The sequence below is a fragment of the Podarcis liolepis genome, assembly GCF_965112155.1.
Source record: "Podarcis liolepis genome assembly, chromosome: 5".
Taxonomy (NCBI): domain Eukaryota; kingdom Metazoa; phylum Chordata; class Lepidosauria; order Squamata; family Lacertidae; genus Podarcis; species Podarcis liolepis.
The window spans coordinates 46,841,105-46,861,103 of record NC_139556.1 but is presented as its reverse complement, the minus strand read 5'-3'; the positions used below and the strand labels follow the sequence as shown (position 1 = coordinate 46,861,103).

At 40.3% G+C, this 19,999-nt stretch overlaps 1 protein-coding gene across 5 annotated transcripts in view; it reads left to right on the top strand.

Annotated features, from left to right (window-relative positions):
* The first annotated feature begins 707 nt into the window (after window positions 1-707).
* The window catches only part of EDRF1 (erythroid differentiation regulatory factor 1), a 32,884-nt gene continuing 13,592 nt past the window's right edge, over window positions 708-19,999 (top strand). The window contains exons 1-16 of one of the 5 annotated variants that reach the window (XR_014526886.1): window positions 709-988; window positions 2,955-3,163; window positions 3,811-3,877; window positions 5,825-5,950; window positions 6,706-6,830; window positions 8,409-8,565; window positions 10,502-10,603; window positions 10,880-11,001; window positions 12,975-13,086; window positions 13,564-13,711; window positions 14,557-14,665; window positions 15,652-15,763; window positions 16,585-16,845; window positions 17,387-17,458; window positions 17,558-17,708; window positions 17,872-18,060. Coding sequence is in view for 4 of the 5 variants with exons in the window: in XM_083506103.1 (XP_083362229.1) it covers window positions 875-988; window positions 2,955-3,163; window positions 3,811-3,877; window positions 5,825-5,950; window positions 6,706-6,830; window positions 8,409-8,565; window positions 10,502-10,603; window positions 10,880-11,001; window positions 12,975-13,086; window positions 13,564-13,711; window positions 14,557-14,665; window positions 15,652-15,763; window positions 16,585-16,845; window positions 17,387-17,458; window positions 17,558-17,708; window positions 17,872-18,060 (2,176 nt within the window). In the remaining variant the exon portion in view is untranslated. Of the gene's footprint in view, window positions 989-2,954; window positions 3,164-3,810; window positions 3,878-5,824; window positions 5,951-6,705; window positions 6,831-8,408; window positions 8,566-10,501; window positions 10,604-10,879; window positions 11,002-12,974; window positions 13,087-13,563; window positions 13,712-14,556; window positions 14,666-15,651; window positions 15,764-16,584; window positions 16,846-17,386; window positions 17,459-17,557; window positions 17,709-17,871; window positions 18,061-19,999 lie in introns of all 5 variants that reach the window. The other 4 variants (XM_083506104.1, XM_083506103.1, XM_083506106.1 and 1 more) reach the window with 4 other exon arrangements.

Here is a 19,999-nt window from a genome sequence, read left to right as displayed (position 1 = left end):
TGCAGCTAGCCCAGCCCTTTACTCAGAAGCATAATGATTGGACCCTCACTTCATTTGTAAGGGAAGGACCTGTGGTAGATCACCTGCTTTGCAGCGCTCGGAGACAGTAAACCCTGGAGACTGTGTGCAGACAGTACAAAGCTGGGAAGACCAATGGCCTACCCTTCTGATACTCCTAACTAGCCACTGTTTGGAGTGACCTGGGATATTACATGTTTGGGGGTGAGTGGTTGAGAATCCACCATGCACTCTGCCTCAACACAAGGGGGCACTTCTTCCATTCGCCCCATTTCACAGAAGAACCCCCTAACGAGAAATGATATAGAGAGCGGGCATTAATTATTTCCACTTAAAATTTGAACACACACAAGCTCTGTGGGCAGAAGACACAGGTGGAATCAACCTCCCTGCTTTTCAACCCATAGTGGCTTTTACAGTTTCCACTCTAAATCTTCATTTCCCAGGATTCATAGGAGTGTCTTGGGTTTGAGTTCTTGAAAAAATCACAAAGAAGTAACCACTGTCAATTGGCGAGGCTCCAATTTTGAGTCTACTACAATTGAGCTTTTGGCTCCGCCTCCACGTCTTAACCAATCCTCTCTCTCCGAACCAGACTGAGAGTTGAACCGCTCCCTAAGAGATCTCGCGAGAGTTCTCCTGTCTTTCACGCGAGCCTGCCCTCTGTTGTTTAGTGAGTAGCCTAGCGAGGAAACGAAGTTAGCGCAGCGACGGAAGAGAGGGGGCGGAGCCTAGGTGTGCGTGGTAGCGTCGAGCTCTTTCCGGTTTTCTTCCTAGGTCGCCGGAATCTCCTCTCAGGGAAGCCAGTGAACTTCCGGTTGTCACCGCGGTCGCCGCTGCCGGAGGAGCGAAGCGAATGGGGGACCCCCGGGGAGCAGGGGCCGAGTCGGGCCTAGCGGGGAAAAGCGACCCGGGGGCACCCGCGCCTGGCCCGGCGTCGCTGAAGGGGGAGCGAGAAGAGCCGAATCAGGTACCCTCACTCCGCGTAGGCGGCTGTTGACCTTTACGCGCGCGCGCGCGCTCCCACACAGCGCACCCTCCCTGGCCTCTGGGCTTTCGGTGTCTCCCCGCCATAGTCACTTACCCACGTTGCCAAATTAACGTGGAACCCGCGTGTCGGACCCTCCCCCCCCCCCACGTCGCCGTCTTAAAGGAAAGGAGAGGGGGCAATGCGTGAATGAGCGCCCGGTTTCTCCTCACACGCTTCGAGTTCAAGGTTGGGACCCTCCTGGGAGAGAGAGAGAGAGTTGAAGTCAGAGTTCACTTTCAGCTGTGCGTCCAAATAAGCGAAGTGACGAATTTCTAATGTCGTCTCTCCCTGCCACCCCTGTCGTGCCCCCCCCCCCTTTCTCTGTCATGGTTCTCCTTGTACCGTTTTTGTGTTCACTTCTGGCAACTGCTAAGTGGGTAAGAGTAGGAAGGGGGATGCTGTGCAAGGACCGATACCGAAAGGTCAAAAGAATACACAGCGATTGTGTAACAAAACTATTTCTTTTAAAGACGGAGCTATTTTTGTTCTGTAGCCCTGTGAGTGTACTAAATGGCATTCCTGAAATGGCTTTAGGTGCGTCTTGGTGGTTGTCCCTGCTTTGCTCATTGTAATCTTGCACTGTGGTTAGTAGACACACGGCACAGTGGCCATAGCATTATGTCATAGCTGTCAACCTTCCCTTTTTTTGCGGGAAATTCCCTTATTCCAGCGCCGCTTCCCGCTGGTTCCCGTTGCTATCCCGGATTGTTAGATATCCCGTAGACTGTCCCCGGGACAGGTGAGGCTGCTGATCCCTTATGTTCAAATCTGAAAGTTGACAGCTATGCACTATGTGGGGCACCTCATGTTGGGGAGCCCTAGATGGTTTTGCCATGTTTGTCCTCTCCCCACCCCTGAAAGGTCTTACTTCCTTAGGGAAGTTTGGTGCCATACAGGCCCATAGCAGCTGGAGGTGCAGGGCAGCCTTGCCAAGGAGTTAGGCTCATGGGTTAACTTCTTTATTGAAGGTTGTGACTCGCATCACTTAGCTGAACAATACGATTGGAATACCTACGTAGCATTTCTTCACCACTGTACAGTGGTGAATGCATGAAATCTTTCTGAGGTTGCACAAATAACAACCACTCTCTTCATTACTGGTTTGATGAGGACCTTTCTACTTTGTATTTTGTGGGGGATCTTTTTACAAAAGAAGGAAGTGCTGTGAAATGGAGACACTAAATTATTATGTGTTGGGGTGTCATTGCCTTAGTTCAGCACTCACCAGACAAGGGTTAAAGGCATTCCTACAGGGGAAGAGTTTTCTCTGAACCTTGGAGTGAGAGTGATTTGTGTGGGTTTCTCATAGACTTTGAATGGCTGCAGTGGGTCACTCTTGTTCCACCCACATACTATAAATTACTGCCTCTTTAGGTGCAGAGTACACAAGAAAGGAGATCATGAGAAAATTTGGTGTGCACCATTTCTCAAATGTAGTTGTAGGAAAACATGATACATTCATACAAAGCTGCATCTAAACCATGGGTAGGCAAACTAAGGCCTGGGGGCAAGATCTGGCCCAATCACCTTCTAAATCTGCCCCGTGGACAGTCCGGGAATCAGCATGTTTTTACATGAGTAGAATGTGTGTTTTTATTTAAAATGCATCTCTGGGTTATTTGTGGGGCATAGGAATATGTTCATTCCCAACCCCCAAATATAGCCCCCCCACAAGGTCTGAGGGACATTGGACCAGCCCCCTGCTGAAAAAGTTTGCTGACCCCTGATCTAAACTTTAAAAAACAAGCCATTATAAATATAGTTGGCAGATTGTCTGGGCAGAGTTTGGGCGTGCAGGACTTTTTATTGAATGGAAAAATATAATACAAGCAGGATGTAATAATACCTGTAATTGTACTCTGATCTCCTTATTCTAACCAAACTATTTATTGTTTGTGCAAATTAGGGTTCTGTGCTGTTTCTTGGGGGCAATGAAGTGAAGAGCAGTGCTGTGGTGAAGTATTCATCTGCTCCACCACAAGCAGCATTTGCCCGCCTTCAAGAGAAGACTGATCTGAAACTTCCGCCAGCGAATTGGTTACGCGAAAGTGCCAAACTGGGACCAGCAGGGGCAACTATTCTTGGTAATAGCAAGAAGGGCAAGCCGTTTTCAAGGTAAATATTGGAAATATTATTTCTCCCCACTCAACCTATAGAAAAGTTGCCCAAGTTTGATTAAAAGCAAATAATGAAATACTACTTAAAGAAATGTGACAAGTTAGTCAGAATACTTAACTATTAAAAAAAATAACATACATACTTTCATAAAATCAAAAGGTTACAAAAATATCAAACATTTTAATTTTCTTTTTTTAAAAAAAATGAAGCTAGTTAGGTAGTATTTGTGTATCCTATTTCCTATCAACTATTTGGCAAGGGGAGCTTTTCTTTTCATTTACGAAAGAGTCTGTGAATACAGCAGATGCTTTTGCTTACAGAATTATGGAGAAGCTATTTTTACTGCTTCCTGTGGCATCACACATTGTTCCAGAAAGTCCTCAGGTCCTCTGACCCAAGTGATTTTGGCAAAAATATCATTTTACCCTTTCATGAGTTGAGTTCCACTCAAGGATATCTGGATCCTTGATCTAAGAGAGAGAGAAATCTTGCTATGTAATAGATTTGTAATGATGATTTGACATATACCTATAAATATATTTATTTATTTATACAGTACTTTAACTAATACAATTCTGCTTCAATAGAATGTAATTCTAGTTACTTTTAATGTTACACTTTATATTTTTTATTTTTAAAAATAGCTTTGGCATGGCGTACGATTTTATTGACTCAATTGGAAATGATGTGGATGTTGTATCTGATTCTGAGGTATGTATACATTGCAAACAAAGACTTAACTCAAAGTTGTTATTAATGAAATTAAGTTTTTTAAAGCTCTTACCCTTGGAAAAGAGAGCCTTTTGATGAATAGTCATAATGAACTAGGTTGTGATTTTGATAATTATATGCTTTACTTTTATTCAACAATTTTACCTGCATTAATGTATCATGTATCAGCAATCTCACAATGTGTTGACAGCATGAAAGGTGTACTTCTGTCAGTATTGAGATTTTATATTGCTTTTTAGAAGAATAGTGGCTTAGTGCATGGCATCTAATTTAAGAATGTGTAAGTGTCATCTATTATATAATGGGTGGGATACAAAAGTGCCATTCTGTTCATTCAAGGGGCTTGCATCAAGCAGAGCTTCTGTAAATAGAAGTGTACGTGTTGGTGATGTTTGTGATTCCTCCTCCTGTCTGCATTCTCCCATATCACTTTCAACACTTCTGGTATGTGTATATGGACAGGGAGCTACAAAGCAGAGCAGCCGAAATTCTGATCCACTTCAAAGTATAAATTAAGAATAAACTGTTTGCACAATTAAAGTTTTTATAAACTGCTGAAGAGCAGGGATGGGCATCATATAGTAATAATTGTTTTAAGCAGTTTGTGTCATCATTTCTGAAATTAGAACTCTCCCTCATGGAGCTGTCACAGGCTCCTTGAATTTTCTCATATATTTACACATTATAATGGTACCGTTAGTGGCTAAAATATTAATTAAATCCTACTTTTAGTATTATTGACTTTTGTAAAGGTACCACTGAAAGATCAAATAAGAGTTGAAAGTATCCAGTTGCTGTTGTGCCAGTTCAGATATCTATATTACACAAGTAAGAGAGGCTGTAACTTTACTTTGAGTATCCATGACTGCTGCTTCACATAAGAAATTCCCTTTTACCAGGTGAGGATTAAAAGATTACAAGCAGGAGGATTAGAAACTCTCCTTTCCCCACCCATCAAAAGTTGATGCATCACTTTTTCAACTCTGACATTAACTCACCCCAAACCATGATTTGACCTTTCTCATATTCAGGCAAGCTATGTTTCATGGCTGCTTTTTTGCTTCATTTTTAATTTGATCAGCACTCCAGTCTCTAGGTACAGCAAGGACACATAACTGTCATCTGTCAACTCAGACATCCTGTCAAACCATAGTTAATTGGAGTATATTTGGATAGGGCGGGTGGGACAGAGAAAAGTAAGTTCTGTTGCATGAGCAGAAGTCCACTCATTGGACATTGGAGGTCTTCTACTGTCTGATTCTGGTTTGCCAAGCAGAGCAGCCCAACTTTTCATACCAGGTGGGCCGCTAGAGTACTCTGACATAGAGCCCGCAGGCCACACACTACCTTGTTGTGCATGGATGAGCATATTGCAAGGGCAGATTTGACACCCCACCCCCAGGCTGTGTGTGTGTGTGTGTGTGTGTGTGAGAGAGAGAGAGAGAGAGAGAGAGAGAGAGAGAGAGAAATGTTGCTGAGGGTTGCCAAGAAAAACCTTGAGGGCCGCCAAAAAGGCATGTGGCCCTTCAGCCACACATTGAACCACCCTGAGATACAGTGGTACCTTGGTTCTCGAACTTAATCCACTCTGAGAGTCCGTTCGACTCCCGAAACCATTCAAAAACCAAGGCACGGCTTCTGATTGGCTGCAGTAACTTCCTGCACTCAAACGGAAGCCATATCAGAAGTTCAGTTTCCGAAAAACGTTTGCAAAACCGAAACACTTCCAGGTTTGCGACATTCAGGAGACAATTTGTTTGGGAGCCAAGCCGTTCGAGTATCAAGGTACCACTGTATAGGATGTGGTAACTGTGGTCTAAAGTTGATGCTTTTATTAAATGTATTACTGTCATTTTGACCCATGTAGAAAATGTACTTTACTGTTTGAAAATGAACGGAAAGGTTTGTCTATCTTTCACTCTGCAGAATATTAAAAAGCTTCTTAAGATACCATACAGCAAATCTCATGTCAGTATGGCAGTGCATCGGATTGGGAGGACTCTCTTACTAGATGATCTAGATATTCAAGAGCTCTTTATGAGATCATCACAGGTGATAAACTTTGTCGTAGTTATTTCTTTGGCCATGTAGTGGTTCTATTTCTTGTTTAATGTTTCCTTTTCCCTCAAGGACATTATAGGAATTATGGATGTGTAGCTATCTGCATAGCAATACAATAGCTATTCTGGAGAGTTTGATACACGGGTGTCAAACACAAGGCCCACGGGCCGAATCCAGCCCGCCAGACCTCGTCATGTAGTCCGTGCAGCCGCCGCCGGCTGCCAGCCTTCACCTTTTATTCTCGTTTTTTTTTTTTGACACAAGAAAGCCGCCTCTTCAGCGCATGCGCGGCAGCCTATAAGCCAGAGAACGTCTGCCCTCTTGCGGCACCGGCCGTTCTACACAGGAAACGTCCACTTTACACATAGTCCTACAGATACAACCGGCCCTTTGAGGGTGACCAAACTGCTGATGCGGCCCCCAATGAATTTGAGTTTGACACCCCTGGTTTGATACATATTGGATTATGACCCAGAAAATGTCCATCAGTGCTTGATCTTCATAGAGCCACGTTGTTTTACATTTAGTACTGTTTCTTAAAATGGAATGCAAGTATCGTGTTCTTTGAAATATACACTAAAACAATTATTTAAGAACTTAGATGTTGAAGTTGTAAAAATGTAACTCTTTAAAATAGATATGAAATGCTTTATTTTATACAATATCCTATTCATTGAATATCTTTAGTCAGGTAACTAAAACACTTTACAATATTAATTGTATGCTTTGTTATTTATATTACTTAGACTGGAGATTGGACATGGTTAAAGGAATTCTACCAGAGATTAATAGATCAGAAGTGGCAACGAAAGAAGAAGAGCAAAGAACACTGGTACCAGAAAGCTATACTTTCCAAATTTTTATACTACAGGTATCTTTTGTAATTTTTCCCCATAAACTCTGTGCTGTTTTATCAAAATTAATTGATCTGCTTTGTGTTTTTCCTGGTATGTGTCTACGCCTGAAGTAAAAACAAGTTTTTCAAAACTTGTGCCACAAGTCTTTTTGCTACAGAAGACTAATATGGCTGGCCCTTTGGAATTTAGCAACCAGTTCATTGTTCTTGAACATTAGCTGAAATGCAGACAAAAGCAAGTGCAAATTGATCTTCTTGACTCATTCCTCGCGGTTTGCCACTAGAGACCATTCCCCATCCTCAAGGGGGGCTTCATTTTTGTCTTTCACAATGTATATTTTATTGTTGTAGGCTGCTGTGGATTTCTTTTTTTGGGGGGGGAGCAGAATATAAACATTTAAAAGAATATTGGAGAAGTGCAAGGGCCTGCTGCAAAAGGGAGAGCTTAAAACGCCCATGAATGTGCAGCTGTTTGAAACTGCGTGGTAAAAAATGGGGGGCTTTAAAATGTGGGGTTTGAACATGATTTATTTTTAATTCCATTTTTTCCCTAAGGGACCACTATAAGAGCTAAGGGAATTAAATGATCTTGAGTTAGGGCTGAGCAGTGAGATGGCCAGGTTTGCTGCTGATGCCACATTATTCAGGATGGTAAAGACCAAAAGGGGATTGTAAGGAGCTCCAAAGGATATCAATAGGCATCAAGAGGAAAATGTGTTCATTGTCAGTGAGTGTAAAGTGATATATATTTGGGTAACCTCCGTCCCCAATTCACATATACCCTGAAGGGGTCTGAGCTAGCAGCAGTTGTGGTAGAAAGCTCAGTAAAAAGATTGAATCACATGTGACAACTATGAAAATAGCAAAGTCCATATTGTTGGTGGTGGTTAATTTATATACTGCTTAATTACCAAGGTGGCTTCCATGCAGTTTACAGAATAAAATCAATTATAAAAAAAGGTATGCACATAATTTAAACACAAGATAAAACAATTTTATCACAACATTAAAATGAACGTCACAAGTAAAATGTGCAGAAAAACAGCACAGCAATTAAATCTGTTAAAACAGCAATTAAAAAAAGGAGGGTCAGGTCAGGAAATGTTTAGTATAAATAAGGAAAGGTTGTAGGAAACAGATCAGGATCTTTAGTGTTGGCCATTATTTTAATAACACATAAAAGAAATCAAATAAGAAACTCAATATTTGACATCTCTTAGCTTTTTTTCAGAATTTTTTGCACTGAAAAGATACACTACTATATTTGGGCTTACCTGTATCATGAATCATTGCATTATACTACAGTTGTTTTCTTTTATTTCCTTTTTTGTAAAATTTAAATTTAAGAAAATACTACATAGGGGGGAAAACAAATACTGTGCTGGCAGACACATTGGGTGGCCAAAAGCCCCAATGTTGCTATTATCTGCTTCTGGAAATCAAAATAGATGATAGCAAATAATAAGATGCGAAAAGAGTCCCAGATGTGTTTGATTTTGATATCATATTTATAGTAACAATAAACAAATACTCAATGTTAAATGGTACGGGTTGAGAAGTTTCTGATTAAAATTATAATGTCTGTTTTGTTAGCATCAATGGTGATGGAGCTGCTCAGCCTGTTCCTCCTGAAGAGCAACATCAGGAAGAAACAACTGAAGATCAAACTGCCGAAGCAGGAAGGGTTTCTTGGCCAGCCCCTTTTGAAATGCCTTCCTCACTTTCTGAAGATGCAAGTGCTTCTAATCAGGTTAATTTGGCAGGTGCCTTACTTAGAAAAGCAGTCTTGATGCTTCATAGGCGTGCTTGTAAAGATGGTGGCAATATACTAAACGGAAGAGTAAAAAATTATTTTGCAGTGCCCAAATACTGTAAAATAGTTTCCCATGAAATCTTAGTTTACTTTACATAAACAGTTACTATTCGGAAGGGGTCAGGTGGTACGAAACTGAGAGCGAATATTTAGAGTGCAATCTTGCATATACAGTTTACCAGGGTTCAGCATTGCTGTGCACCTATGGAGGCTTTATTGCGAGCCCGTGACTCTACTGTCTTAGCTGCCACTGCTGCCTGCTCCTGCCTTTGTGGTAATTGTGTTTGGGCCTAACTTCTGTCCTCTGCTCCCATCAATGTATGTATTGCCCATGGTGGTGACAGTGGCTCCTCCACTTCTTCCCCCTGTACATCTTCCTGAGCAGTAGAGGGTAAGCAGTAGTAGTAGCTGCTGCTGCCACCATTAGTTCATCTGCCACTGAATGAGTCGTGTTGGCTGTTAGAAGCAGAAGCAGCTATCACTTGAGAGGGAGCATGGATGGCTGCTGCTAGTCACTATTGCTGGTTACGTGTTTGCCAAAGTAAGCTAGTGATTTCCTACTGTCTTCCTCTGTTGATGGTAATGGTTCCTCCTTGCAGGAGATATTTTCACCCTCCACTTTGGTGGCAAGCAACAGTTGTAGCTGCCTGCCTCTGTCCATGGGGAGAGGGAACACAACAAACCCTGGTGCTAGTCCTGAATGCACACATAGTTGTGGGAAAGTCCTGTTGAAGTCACTGTGACGTACTTCTCAGTTAGCATGCTTTGGATTGTACTGCTTATGCTTTGGTTCGAATGCGTTTCAGTACAGATGACAAAGCTTGTTGATCAGTTTTCTCACATCGAAAAAAAGTTGTGAGAGAAGATTTGAGAACGATGGACTCTGCTTTCTGTTGTGGTGCAGTTGGAGTTGATGCTTGTTGCTTTTTTGTTTGTTTGTTTATTTGGCAGAACTGGCTCAAACTAGATTTTGAGTAATACTTCTACCAGAGCTATATGAGAGTTTTATACAACTTTTTCCTTTTGCCAGAAGCAAATGTAATTTGCAGGCACAGGAACTTCTTCAGAATGGATTGAGCTTGCCAAACTGCAGGTCTGGGAGCTTCTGTGGGAGAGATAAAAGAAATTCCTCCATAACTCTTATTAGGGAAATACCTTTATCAAGCCCACTAAAAGTGTAAGATCCATATTAGTTTCATGGTTGTTGTTGTTTTTTGGAGGGGGAGAGCAGTTGTTTGTTTGTTTGTTATCTTTAAATAATTGAAAGCTGGCTAAGTGTTGTGTGTACCCTTTAGAAAACTTTGCATCTTCAAACTAGCCAGAAGTCTTTCCAGTACTTGTTTGTGTTGGGAGGGCACATCCTCCCAAATGTATTTACAGGATCAAGCTGTCCTTATGCTGTCTGCTGAATAGCTCTGGAGGATTTCCCCCCTCAAGCAGAGTAGCGTATGATTTAAAGAAAAAAAGTTAAATGAAGCTTTAATCTTTTTTTTAAAAAAAAAAATCAACCACTTCTCTTCTTTAACAAATAAAAAATTAAAAATTCAGAAATCTTCAGTGCTCTACAGGCAGCATTTTCTTGCAAAGCTCATTGTCCTAGAGGAGAAAATCATAGAGAAATAGGAAGGCATAGAAATATAACAAACAGAAATACTGAGTGGTTTTGTGGGGGCCCTGATCTGATTTGTAAGTGGTGGTCTGACTTGGGGAGGGGTAAAATCACTCCAATTCACTTCAATAATTTGCTCCAGCGCAGGGTGGTTGCCCAATGAACAAAACCTTTGACAGTTTGATCATCTGCTACATACGTTACTTAAACCAAGCTTACTTACTCTCAGCAGTAGAATCACTTATATCCTTGTGCTTTTCACAGGGAAGTGTGCCTCTTGAACCCTCATATGTAGTGGGGGATGTGTCCTCAGTCCCCAAAGAACAAAACCTATCTACTTTGTTCAGTGACGGGGGAAACAGTCAGGTATGGTTTTATGTGGCATCTGATCTAAAAAGTACAATCCCCTTACTCAGTTTGATCTACAGGGTAGCTGAGAGAGAAATTTCACTTGTACCAATTGTTTTGTGACATCTGTGATCTTGATCTTTATTGTGAATGACCAGCGTAGTCATTATGTGCTGTACTTAATTTTCTTTCCTTGAAATTTGCTTTATTGCATATATGCAGGCTGTGTTGTATTTTTCTTTGTGTAAAGAGAATGGTTTCAAATGCTTCACTATTTCCTCTGCACATTTAAAGGGTCTTAAAAATGACTTTGTTCGGAACATCTTGTGGACATTTGAAGATATTCACATGTTGGTTGGATCAAATATGCCTATATTTGGAGGAGGAAGATACCCAGCTGTGAGCTTGCGTCTCAGGTGAATTACTAAACACTTAAAATCAGGGCAACATATCTATAAAGCAGGCTAATTTTGCTGTTTGGTTCATTCTGTGTGTCTAGCATGATGATTAATCGTGGTTTTGTGAGCTGGGATACTGTTTATACTATGGGGTACCTATCACCACCATTCCGTCTCTGGCAATCGTTCTGATTCTGAGTTCCCACTAACTTGAGGGCCAGAGTCTACTCAGAGTGGCCATACTCAGAGTAGACCCATTGATTTCAGTGGGCCTACTTTGAGTATGGCTATAGCCCCATACATTTAATCTTTATTTGACTTGAGAAGTTATCAGAGTTATTTTGAAACCTTTAAACAAACCTTCATCTGTAAAGTGTTATAAAGACTTTATAAGGCCACAGTCCTATGCATGCTTACCTGGAAATACAATATTTTAATTAATCTCACATTTGCAATCTGTCTTGAGATTTTGAGAGAGACTAGGGTGGAAATCAAAATATTGCCTGTTTAAAAAGCCTTGATAGATTTATTTCCTGTATTTGATGACACTCCCTGCTCCTGTTGTTTTGTATTCTTTCCCATGTATTTTCCCCAAATATTTATTATTATTATTTATTCAGTTTATATACTACTCTTTATCCAAAGATCCCAGGTTGGTGTACAACATTAAAAACATAATTTACACATCTTCATAATAAAGACATAATACATGACATAATAATACACAGTATAATTTAAAAAATACTCATAATAGCATTCCCCCAGATTTAACAGGCCATAGATTATTTAATGGCCAAAGGCCTGGGTAAAGAGGAATGTTTTGCCTGGCTCCTAAAGACATGTAATGATGGCGCCAGGCAAGCCTCTCTGGGGAGAGCATTCCACAGACGAGGAGCCCCCACAGAAAAGGCCTGTTCTTGCATTATCACCCTCTAGATCTCTTATGGAGCATTCACATGAAGAAGCGCTCCAGATGATGATTGCAGGGTCTGAGTCAGTTCATATGAGGCAGTCCAGCACTTTGAATTGGGCCTGGAAACTGATGGGCAGCCAGTGCAGTCAGGCCAGGAATGGTGTTAATATGCTCAAACCATCTTGCCCTGACTGCCGAATTCTGCACCAGCTGAAGTTTCCCACCCGTCTTCAGAGGCAGCTCAATATAGAACACATTGCAAATAATGTAACCTAGAAGTTACCAGAGCATAGGCAACAAAAGCTAGGCTATCCCTGTCCAGATAGGGGTGTAGCTGGGCCACCAGCCAAAGCTGACAGAAGGCACTCTGTGCCAAGGCCACCTGGGCCCCAAGTGACAACAATGGATCCAGAGCACTCCCAAGCTATGTATCTGCTCCTTAAGAAGGAGCATAACCCCATCAAGAACAGGCAGTCTCCCATCTATCCAGTCTAGGGAACCACCCAGTAACAGTGCCTCTACCTTATTTGGATTAAGCCTCAGTTTATTGGCTCTCATCCAGTCCATAACTTAGGCAAGACACCAGTCCAGACATCAGCTGTCACACCTGTAGTTCTTAAAGGAGAAATAGAGCTGTGTGCCACATAGGGTGTGTGTGTAAACATGTAATCACAGTTCTTTCTTCTGCACAATTGGACTGTGGTGGCTTATGCTTTTCTCACTTCTGGCCTCTATACCTCACCTGGAGACTACTCTTTCTCCCTACAGGTGATTCCCTAACTTACTGGTTCTTAAAGTGTTGCCTTAGAAATGCTTCTCATAAACTTTTTTTATTCACAGTCTCAAGCTTTTAACACAGTGCTGTAGCAAATACCAGAAAGTAAAAAAGCAGTTCTTGTTTAAAAACCATGTGTTTTGTGCCTTTCTCAGCCTTTGTATGTACCCTACTGACTAAAATGTATTACAGATACTCTATGAATTTTGGACCTAACTGAAGGGGAACAAAGTTTCTATTTGTAGATTTTAATGAGTCTGGTTCATTTTACTGAAATAACACTACATATATTTCTGTTTGTAGGGATAACAATAAACCAATTAATGTGCTAACTGGCATTGACTATTGGCTGGACAATTTGATCTGCAATGTGCCAGAACTTGTGATGTGTTTCCATGTAAATGGAATTGTTCAGGTAAGCTTTGAGTTCTGTTGCTCTGATTACTGTATTTGTTCTTGGTCAGTAAAATATGATTGCACAATTGTTAAGTCACAGTTTTCAAGCAGGTTTTTTTTCACTTAGATGGCAACCGGTTTAGGGCATCATTGCATTGGTGTATTGAAAAGGAATATTTTGTTGATACAACTTCATAAGCCCATTCAGACTTGGCAAGAGATTTTAGTGGGCATGTTAATAATGAAATTCTTAAACCACAACAAAAATACGAAAGGTGCATTGGGTTAGTGTGTATGACTGTTAACCAGAAGGTTGGTGGTTCAAACCCACCCAGATAGGGTTGTGGGCCAGATTACTGCACTGCAGGGGGTTGGACTAGATGACCCTCAGGGGAATGTTCCAACTCTACAGTTTTCTGATTCTAAGAATGCATGGAAGGCAAGGACTTCCTTGTAGCATAAACAATGCTTCTAATGGGTTTTTTGTTTGTTTTAGAAATACGAAATGATTAAGACAGAGGATATACCCAACTTGGAAAACTCAAATTTCTCTACCAAAGTAATAAAAGATATTGCTCAAAATATTTTATCATTTCTGAAAGCTAACTGTACCAAAGAAGGGCATACTTATTGGCTGTTTAAAGGTGAGCATTTTTCCATTTTTTTTAAAGGTAACTTGCAGAATTACCATGATTTAGGGTAGGGAAGATTCCTAGGTTCACAGACAATTGCACAATATATGGTGTCAGTATTTTTGCCTCTTTCCTGAGGGTCTCTGCTGGGCACCTGGCAATGTAGATGGTGCTCCCTCCCTCCCTTCTTTCTTTCTTTCCTCCCTCCCTCCCCATAGCATGTGGTGGCAGCATGCTGTGTACACAGAGTAGGGTACTCCTGCCACAGACCTATGCTCTGTTAGACTAGGGGCAGCAACTTGGGCTGCTCTGGTAGCTCAGGAAAAGAGCAACATCTTATTACAGTGGTACTTCTGGTTACGAACTTAATACGTTCCGGAGGTCTGTTCTTAACCTGGAACCTTCTTAACCTGAGATACCGCTTTAGCTAATGGGGCCTCCCGCTGCTGCCGCGCCACCACCACACAATTTCTGTTCTCATCCTGAGGTAAAGTTCTTAACCTGATGTACTACTTCCGGGTTAGCGAAGTCTGTAACCCAAAGTGTTTGTAACCCAAGGTGTTTGTAACCCGAGGTACCACTGTACATGCACAATGTATCAACAGACAGGAACAGAAGGTAGCTCCCTCTTGTTTTTGTGCTTCCTTCATTCCTACATTTGTGATGCTAGGAGGGAGGGGCTTGGAAGCTAAGCAAGGAATAAGGAGTCTAAACTGAGATCACTCTAGCTATTCTGTCTCGTGTTGTTCTTTCCTTGTTTGATCAAGTGCGACCAAAAATTCTAGTTTTCCCTTATTTTATTGTGGGACCCATACTTTTTCAAGCATACACTTATGGGGGGGAAAAAATTCTTTCAGCAAGTGGAAGTGATATCGTAAAGCTGTATGACCTGACCACTCTCTGTGAAGAGACAGAAGATAAATACCAAAACCCCTTCACGATGCCAGTGGCAATTCTTCTTTACAAGTAAGTTTGCCTTGTATGGTTAGTACTATAAACACAGGAAAAGGTCTGAATGATACTGTTCAGCTTGAGGATTACAACCCAAATCTATGCAATCTGTAGAACACATGCTAGGCTTGTAGCCCCACTGCAGGAAGTCAAGAAAGCTAGCATTTCTCTGCTTCCGTACTGGCGTACTTTGCCGTTGTAGCAGGATGGTGGCAGAAGTCACTATGGGGATGCTAAGGAGAACTGCATGATATTGATAGAGAACTATTATGAAGCTGTCCTGAGAGAGAAAAAGTGAAGTGGGGCTGAAAGTGGTTTCTTAACTTCACTGTAAGGCCAGCCAGAGCAATTCAGTGTCCCTCCATGCTGATGAAAATTTGTCCCAGGAAAATTTTCAGAGTGTTGGGATCAGAGTGATTTTTTACCCTCCTGCAAATGTCAGGGTAAAGCTGATCTTAAAGGGGTACAAAATATATAAGCCTCATTTTCTACTCATCTGTTGTATTCCACAATTCTTTAACACTAGAGGGTAAGTTCTGGTTTCGTGTTTCTCTTAGCATTATTAAATTTGAGGATTTTTAATATAAGGGTGGTGTTCATGATGATGAAGTTCTTAACCTTTCAATATATTTAAATGCATTCCTTCGAGGGGTTTTGAGTTGGAAGGACAGAAGCAGAAAGTGCAAGAAAAAAGTATTTGATTGGACCAATGTCAAGTAAGGTCATTATAGCCTCCAGATATTACCATTTCTGTATAGTTATATCCAGAACCAGATGCAGTATTTAATTGTATGATGTAGCCTTTGTTGCAACTAAGGCAAAATTGATTTTTTTCTGGGAATGTGCTTTGAAATAATCTTTAATACAACACACCATATATGAAACTAGCTAATTTGGAAATAATAAATACAAAATTGATAACCGTTGTTTCAGTAGATGTTGCACGGTCAGTATGAGAGAGCCTTTATAGTTTGCTTTCTGTTCATTTTACGTTCTCTTAGAGTTGCTTGCAATATGATGTTGAAGAAAAACCAAAACAGGAAGCATTATGGTACTATCAGAACATTACTCCTTAACTGTGTGAAGTTGTTGGACAAGGGTAGACATCCTCAGGTAAGAATTGTATTCTGAGGCAAATATTCCTGATACCAGTGACACCTAAAGGGAAAACACTTCATGGAGAGAGAGAGGTCACAACTAACCCCATCAGAATAGTTAAATGAATTACGTATTAATCATTTTATTCCAATGTACAAGTATAGGCTCCATATGCCCTAAGCAAAGCATCTGGAAAAATCATTATATTCACTCCTCTCTCTTGCTCTATTCAGTTTCAGGAGAAATCCCAAACCATGTGCATTTAGCATTATGTGAATGATCAGAAGCAAACCTTGGGCTCAAGCACTCCTGTTTTAGGTAGTTCAGTAGGGTGTGTATTTGGGTATGGGTGACGATCTAGGGGAGGGGTGAGTTGAATGGCCAAGAGAGAAGGGAAATTTGGCTTCTTATAAACATGGTGGTTTGCCTTCTGTTGGAGCAGAAAACTGGGTCATCAAAAAAGTGGCTTAATCTCTGCCTTGTACTCAGTTTCTTAAAAAGTCATGTCCATCTCATTCAGTATTGCCTATATTGCTTGCCAGTGACTCTCCAACAGGGGAGCCCTAAGTGCAGATGCCAACGACTGAATCTGGGAACTGGTGTTTCTCTCCCCAAAAGGCCTGGTTGTTCTTTATTCCCCTCCCACACTCCAGCCAAAACTGATAGTTCCATTTTTTTCTTCCTTTCCTAGCCCCTCAGGCTTCATTTTTTTCTTCCTCACATTATATACCTTCCCTTAACTTTTAAAGGCATAAAACTTTTAAAGGCATAAAAATGTTGGTCTCTATAACTTTGAGAAACCACTTGTATTGATCTTTCCCCTTTTCTGAATCAAGATTATTGCTTCAGCAAACTACATGCTCTCAGAACTGTTCCAGCTTGATGAGCCAAAAAAAGAAGAGGGTGGTGAGTTCCCCTTAAATGGTAATTCTGATGAAAGCTACAGTGAGGAGGAAGAGGAAATGCCTGATAGTGATGAAAATGGTTCCTATAGTACCAGTTCAGATCCTCCTGATGACAACAAAGCAGTTGCTGTAATAAAATCAGTTGGAGAACTGTCTGTACCTGAAAAATACAAATCTACTCATCAAATACGTGTAAGTGTTAACTGGCTCAATTGAGATTGAGATTATATTTTGTAATAAGACATAATCGTGTTAATTAGCATACCTTTGCCAGGGAGGTAAAGCCTTCCCTCAAATGCCAGCTATCACCACAATACAAAAAAGGCATAGAGGAAGGCGTAGGACATTTTCACCGTATATATGTATTTGTCTTCCATAGAATAATGTGTGGAAAGTGAATAATTTTTCTTAATAGTTTATTTCTGAAGATCCGGGGTTTTCTGAGTGATGTTTTTGAGGAAAATAGCCAGGGTCAAACTAGGGCAGTAGGTCTTGGGAAAATAGATGTGGCTGCAGTATGGGGCTCATTTAAATGTTTTAGTCAGTCGTCATTAGCTTAGCTTCATTATATCATAATAAGAATATTGAAAGCCTGAGTCCATAGCCCTTGTTAAAGATTTAACTTTATTGAGAACATAATCATTGATTATTCCTCTAATGGCTTCTGATGAGAGGAATTTCTGTTGAATTCTTCTGATTCAATGGAGTGTTTTCTTTTGTCTTTTCTGTGCAGCCTAGTTGTGCATTTCCAGTTTGCCACGACACTGAAGAAAGGTGCAGACTAGTGCTCAACTATGTTCTTGAAGTAAGTTTTGTTTTACTAATTGTTTTAATGCATTGTATCCTAACATCCTTTGAAAGTGCAAATAATAACTAAAAGTCTTTTTATTTTTGTTTAAAACAGGGCTTAAAATCTGTGGACAGCAGCATCAAGAAGGAAAGTGATCTTCCTGCTGCAGATCCCAGCACTCCCATTCCATTAAAGTATGAAGATGAATCAACAAGTGTTGGACCTGAGTGTCTTGAAAAGCAGATGGCCTTGTTTTTAGACAAAAGTAAGTGTGTCTCACTCCCTTTTCTCAAATTTAGTAGAATGGTTAAAAAAAAAAGCTTTTTGATATAGATATATAAGTTCCTATAATTAACCTTTACCAGTTCATATTCTAAATTTTAATTCAAAGATCCCTAAGAATGAATTGCTTTATTTTTTAATTATAGTGGGCTCATTTCGGGAAGTTAAACATTCTAGTCAGTCAGGAATGATCCCTGGATCTTGGCAGTACAAAATGAAGCTTCAGCTGATCTTGAAATCCTCAAAGGCTTACTATGTTCTCTCTGATGCTGCTGTGAGTCTTCAGAAATATGGGAGAGCATTACGGTACATAAAACTAGCTTTACAGTGCCATGGTAAGTCGGAATATTTTTATTGTAGGTTCTAGATATAAAATGGCAATTGGTTATAATACTCAGCCTATGTCTGCACTCTACATTCATGAACAAGAAGGAGCTGCTATGGACTTCCATGTTTCCCTCCTCTCCTCCTCCTGTAGCTGGGAAAAGAACTTTGGTGGAGTTTAGATTCACCATCCATGACGCATGACTTGTTACATACAGACAAAATATTGTGTATTAAACACTGGTTAGTTACAGAAGTCAGCTATATAATCCACGGTTTGTAGTTGACGTATTTAGAAACTGACCAGAGTTTGTTTTAGATGGTCAGACCTAATAAGGCCTACAGACTGGAGATTTCCCAGCACTGTTTTAAAGCCTTCTTTAAAAGCAATATGGATGGAAGACAAAAAAGTAGGGATAAGTGAGAAAAAAATCTAAATTTCAGATAGAAATAATTGAAGGCAAAACCAAGTTATTATCCAAAATGTATGATATATTATTGGAATGGGACACTAAAGATGAAGAAATAAAGGAGGTTATGACAAAATGGGCAATGGACTTGGGGTACAATATAGAATATGAAAAGTGGTCGAAATTATGGAGTTGTGGAATGAAATTCACGGCATGCGTCACGCTTAGAGAAAATTTAGAAAAGATGATGTATAGGTGGTACAAAATGTACAAAAGAAAATGTATAGGTGGTACAAATGTACAAAACAGGAAATAAGGCCTGCTGGAAGTGTAAAATTAAAGAAGGCAATTTCTACCATATGTGTGGTGGACTTGAGAGGAAATGAAGAAATTTTGGGATCTGATTTATAACGAGTTAAAAAAAAAATTTAAATACACTTTCCCTAAAAGACCAGAGGCCTTCCTATTAGGAATAATTGGGGATGAAATTAAAAAAGAAGATAAAACACTATTCCAATATTCGACAGTAGCGGCTAGAATATTAATTGCACAAAATTGGAAAAGTCCAAATACCCCAACGGTCAGAGATTGGCAAACAAAATTATTTGAATATGTTGAATTAGCAAAAATGACGCAAAAAATTAGAAACCAAAAAAATACAAAGTTTATTAGCGATTGGAATAAATTTATGGTATATATTGAAGGAAACTATAGAAACTTAAAAACTACAGCAGGTCTGATATAAATCTTATGATGCGCAAACCATTAACAACTCTTAGCTGCAGAAAAAAGAAAGAATTTTTATCAAGAAGCCCGAAATCGGGAGGGAAGGAGGTCAATAGGTGTGTAGAGGAAAGATCTAAATATCTAAAGATATAAAGATTCAAGGAGTAAGACAAGGAACTGTAACGGAAATTGATGTTATTTTTGTGTTATGTATGGATATATTCTTTTTTTTACTTTTCTTTTTTCTGTAACTGTTGTTTTGTTTTTTCTTTTGGTTATTTAAGTGAAATTCAATAAAAAGAAATTTTAAAAAGCCTTTTTTAAAAGCACACTTCCAGCACATTCCCTCACACTCCGGTATTTTGAATTCATATGTCCTTAGAGAAATTGCAGGGAACATGTGATGCATTTTACCACATTGAATAAAAAGCTGAAAAGAAGAGGTGATATAGCCCCAGAACCTGGGTGTGTAATGTTGCTCTAGCCCAGGGGTAGTCAACTTTTTTATACCTACTGCCCACTAATGCATCTTTCTTGATGGTAAAATTTCCTTAACTCCCACCAGTGCTCGATGGAAGGAGGATTCAGCTTGTGCCGTAGAACCCCCTACCGCCCACCTAGAATCCTGAAACACCCACTAGTGGGTGGTAAGGACCAGGTTGACAACCCCTGCTCTAGCCAATGTACAGTTGCCATTATCATAATATTTGAGAACACAGCTGTGCTTGGTACTGGCAATCTAAGTTGACAAGTTTGAACTTGTATAAATAAGCATGCATACATTAATGCTTCCAGAAGATGAGGAGGAGGAGGA